Source organism: Hemicordylus capensis, chromosome 5 (assembly GCF_027244095.1).
Source record: "Hemicordylus capensis ecotype Gifberg chromosome 5, rHemCap1.1.pri, whole genome shotgun sequence".
In the NCBI taxonomy this organism is placed as follows: Eukaryota; Metazoa; Chordata; class Lepidosauria; order Squamata; family Cordylidae; genus Hemicordylus; species Hemicordylus capensis.
Genome location: NC_069661.1, coordinates 80352027 through 80357164, shown reverse-complemented (window position 1 = coordinate 80357164; position 5138 = coordinate 80352027). Strand labels below are relative to the sequence as shown.

The 5138-nt window shown below is 37.1% G+C and overlaps 1 protein-coding gene across 8 annotated transcripts in view; it reads right to left on the bottom strand.

Annotated features, from left to right (window-relative positions):
* Positions 1–2519: 2519 nt before the first annotated feature.
* The window catches only part of WDR17 (WD repeat domain 17), a 115362-nt gene continuing 112743 nt past the window's right edge, over positions 2520–5138 (bottom strand). For all 8 annotated transcript variants that reach the window (XM_053251750.1, XM_053251752.1, XM_053251751.1 and 5 more), the window contains 2 exons: positions 4925–5108; positions 2520–3933 (listed from right to left, as the gene is read on the bottom strand). In XM_053251750.1, coding sequence (XP_053107725.1) covers positions 3814–3933; positions 4925–5108 — 304 coding nt within the window. In that variant the 3' untranslated portion in view covers positions 2520–3813. The remainder of the gene's footprint in view (positions 3934–4924; positions 5109–5138) is intronic.

Genomic DNA, 5138 nt, shown 5'->3' with positions numbered 1-5138 from the left:
CTTGCTATGTCTGGATTCTTGTAAATTTCAGAAAACTTTCTACAGTTTCAGAACAAGGGTTGACATAATACACTATTAATACACAAGAAGATAAAGCAAGCGTACTGAGATCTGTGAAATCCAACAAGAAACAATAAGAGCTCTCAAACTATACACTAAGCACGTGATGAAATGCAAGTAACAACTTAATCCAGATCTATAATTGAATATACAGTCTAAGACAAAACAACCAATTAGAAATATCAATTCAACAGATATATAGCATAAGAGGAATAATGAAGTCTGTAGTGTCAAGATTGATGTGATATGTAACTGAATGAGTCCACACATTCACAACAGTGATCTCAGTTTCAGTGTTCCCTCTAAGGTGTGTACGTGTGCATGCACTCACATGGTTTTTGATGTCCGCTCAATTATTTTTAGATCCTGCTCAGCTTGAATCAGGAAGGCCCCACTTTGAATGCACATGCGCACACTCTCTCTTGATAACTGCTGCTCAGAACAAAACTCATTCTGCACACAGATGAAAAAAATTAGAGAACACTGCTCATTTTCGATGTAGGTCTTTTTCAAGAGGAAATTGATCTTCACAAAGTAACACTAATCCATATGTTCCAAAGTCCAAATCTTTATAGCCACCTCTGCTTATGGAATATTCACTCGAACCAAATTCCTGTCAGGTAATTTGTAATTGTAATTTCCAATTGTGTGTGTGTGTGTGTGTGTATGTGTGGAGGGGGTTAATCTTAAATTGTATATATTTTCAGTTATAGATCTACTGGATTATGTGGTTGCTTGCTTTTCATCACACATTTTGTGTAGAGTTCTTATGGGGGATCTTGTGGATAATACACAACTAGTCAGGGGAGAAGGGGCTGTGCATTTGCAAAGAGCCTTCCATCTCCTTGTGAAGGCAGCTTTTTGAGCAGCTGAGTGCAGAAGTGTGGGAGGGGGGCACAAGTTGTCTCCTCTTACTGCAAAAGTAGGACTTAACTACATGAAACTGTGCAATCGATGGTGATCTGCAACTGCAATCTCAAAAGTCACCTACAATGTATTTAATATCAATCATCACAGATTTCTTCAAAGTGAACTGTAAGAGTTCACATCACAATACGACACTTTCCTAAAATAAGATGTGTCCTGCACAAATTTTATACTACAACTCTTCTCTGATCCTTAAGGCACTATCACCATAAAGTTCCAGAGTTATTACACTTTTCTTACAAAATGCATGAGTGTGCACTAAACAGTATCTCATCGTAGCTTTTATTTATATCCCAGTTCATACCATTAGATACATATTGCTATTTGGGAAAGCTTCATACCCAGGACATTACCTGCTACTCCTACTCCCATTCTGATCCTGCAACAGAATCCACACAAGGTGGTAGTAATTTGATACTGTAACTAATTCACCAACGCAGCAGGCAATTGTTCTGCAAGACATGCCACTACCTGCCGCTCTCATGTGGCTGCGGTGGGTGGGGTTGTAGTCTCGGCTCCTTTGAGACAAGCACAGAGGGCCACCATGTTGAAGTTTGTCACACTGGGAACACATAGTGCCTCAGCTGTAATCCCATTTCAGGTGACTTTCTCGAACACCTCCCAGAGTCTTCCTTTCAAGTTTAATCTCCATTGAATGCAGATGCCCAAGAGCACTTCCCCCTTAAAAAACATTTGTATGATCCATTCACAGCATGAATACAGCAGATTGTTATGGGCCTCCCAGCTCCCTAACAGCTTCAAGTGCTGGTTGTGTGCATGCCTGTAGTAGCAGTAGGAGAAAGGGGAAAAAAGCCCAGTGGCAATTCTGAGAGTATGACTACATCATGCACACACTTTTATGGTCAAAATTAGTCCTTTCTGTAGCTATACAATTGTATAAGAGCTCTACCAGTCTGAGTGCAGCTGGACTCACTGCAAACCTTCAAAAGGTGAGTTTAGTGATTGTAAACCCCTCCCCCTCCCCCAACAGCTATTTGAGTCCTTGGCAGAACAAGACAACATCAAAAGTTAGTATGGGCTGAAAAACTAAGCAATTCACCACGAGCAAAATGAATATGTGACCTGGGTACCATTGTTTATCCATCTGACAAAGGTAATGGAGACTTAGTTGTGATTGTTAAAGGTCTTGTGTGATATCTTGAAAAACAAAGAAAAACAAACTATAATTCTGTTTATAATGAAAATCAGTAGTGAAACGTTTGAGCAATATTTTAAACTCTTAAATGAAAAGCAAAGATAGAAAGAACTGTGAAGAAACAATCCATCTTGGACAACAGCCTCATGGAAAATACTTTGTGGAAGAACTACAGCAGATTCAAACATAGGGCGTATGCCTCTCCAGAATAATGCAATGCGATACAGGGGCCCTTGTTATCTGTGAGGTTCCATTCCTGCCAATTAGCATGAATATGAAAACCACAAATAACGAAACAGTGAGTCAATAGGAATTATGGGGTTAGATTCCTTCCTCTGGAAAAACCACTTAAAAGACAGAGAGGGGCAGAAATAAGGAAAAGCATAGTACCTTGTTCTCCAGTTCTCCAAGAATGCCCCCCAAATCCTCTAAATCTTTTTAAAGACAAAACAGCCACAAAATGCCTCTGTGCTTCAAAATGGTGGCCCATAATATCAGAAATCATTTCCGGCCACTCAGAACCACAGATAGAAGAAAAATGCCTATATTTCATGCCACAGATAAAGAAATTGGTTCTCTAAGACATATCCACAGATACATGAAACCACAATCCATAAAATCGTGAACAACATGGATCTCCTGAAATGGGAAAAGACAATGTGTTTGCAGTCCAGCAGTTGCCCCAAAAATATATTCCATAAGGTTGATGATAACCAAGATGGATACTTGTTTTACATATGGTATGATGCATTGCTTTTTGATCTCTCTTTCAATCGTAAATGTTTTCTTTTAACTAGAGCACAACTATAGGTATCTTTATGCAAAATACCAATTTATTTAGGTTTTGGGGATTTTAATATCACATCTTTACAATAAATAAAGTTAAAGGAATTAAATATTTAGAACATTCCATTAAATAGTTTATTTACAAGGTATTTGTTGAAAATTAAATTTTAGAAATGCACTTACTCAAAGTAAAGAGAAGTGTTACTAAATGCAAATTTAGATATTCAAAATATAAGAAAACTTTCTTGATAATTGAGGTGCAAAACTATGTATTCCAAAATACTTGCTAAATAATAATCTGTATTTACTATACAACCATTTAATTTACATGAATGATTTATTGAACACAATCCATCATGAACAGCAGCTGCATAAGCTCCATTCTTTTCAAAGGATCTTGCAGCAAAATAGCATTCAGTAGATTGTGCCCTTAGTTCCACCAAGAAGGGACAAATACACAAATGTTATCTAGAAACGAAGGATGTACTCTCCATTATAGGCTAGAAGTTCTAAAAGCAGCTATAGCAACTGTTCAAAGAGGCATAAATTACTTATGCATGAATGTGTGTCAAGATAGGCGAGTTTGTGCTATCCTTGCAGCCTTAATAAGGTGAAGATATTTCTTTACGTGCATCACAAGTTTGTTCACAGAAACAGCATTTTAATCCTTTTTTAAAGCCCAGGGCTGCCAATGATATTCATGACTTTTTCTTTGGGATTATCAAATGTGTTAATATAAAAATTAAATATACAGTTTACCAAGTCCATAAAACATTCCTTCAGTGAGGATTCAATCTCAAATCCTTCAGCTAATACAAAGTAATGTGGGTAACAGGAGGTTGTTCATATTTCGAAAACTGGAGAGATAGAGAGGAAGTCTTTTGTCAGAATGGGTTGAGCCGTATTCCTGTTCCAAGAGGAGAAAATGGATTCACTTTTGCCCACATTAATGCATCATTCAGCGAAATAGCTGACTTTCCATCTTCAAGGAAAAACACTGGACCCTGTACAATGCAAGTAATATGGACACACAAAAGAATAAATCATTTTATTTATAGTTGTCCAAGAAAAGAACTGAAGTAGCAACAGTAAGTGCCTTTCCTTGCTCTTTTTTTTGGAAAAGAATACAAATAGACCTTTTCTGTCTTAATATATTTATGAATAAAAAAGGGAAGGGAAACTACAGCTACAGTGTTAAATTATTCTCCCCCCACCCCACCCCATTAAATGTATTACTGAATAAGAAACTAACATCTGCTAACTGTCTGGAAGAGGGAGAAGCAACCTTCTTGGAAGATTTATAGTGATTATATAATGTACATTAATGTTTGAATATGATGCGCTAGATATTATTTTAGCTTTTCCCTTCAGCCTAAAACATAATAAGCTCTACATTCAAACAAAATTAATAGTATTTAATTGTTCTAAAATGAGCTATGTAATCAATATCCTGTCATAATTATAATGGCTAACAGCGCTTTCTCTTTCTTCACAATGGTCTAATTGCAGGCATCAGCCTAATTGAGAAAGGAAAGTTACTGATAAGGCTGAAGAGCTAAACCAGAGTGGAGAGCCACAATAAAGCACAAAAGATTACATCCAGACCAGTATTGTACTAGCACAATGAGAAAAGTTCAGACACTTAAGAAACTTGTGCTGGTTATACTGGTTTGTGATGTTGCACTAGTGGAAGACCTCTAGTACTGGCTTTGTAACTTGTCAACAACTTAACAACTGGTTGTGTAACTTGTCAACTTCTTGCACTGGCACAAGGACTGGTCTGGAACAAACATTCCTCTATTTGCACAATGTCCAACAGACACACAGCACAACAGATTCACTCTATAACGTGTGTTTAAGACTGTATCATTGGATATACAAAACCAACGTATGGTTTTGACTTAAGCGTAATGTTCAAGTTACTTCAATTAAAATCAACATGAATATCTTTTACTACAAAGGTGGTATCTGCAAAGTTTTCACAAAGAGCAGTACCTGTATTCTTAATCCTGTCAAGCAAGATATATGAACATCTGAGTGACTAGGAAGGTTAGATCCTGTAACATAATCTGGTCCTATCATTCCTTTCAGAGGTTCTTCTTTTATTCGAGATATCAGTGTTGCATAAAGCTCTTGCTGCAGTTCAGATGGAGGTGTATATGGTAACTCATCAGGAGATCTGTGAGAGAAATATATGCTTTGTATTTGC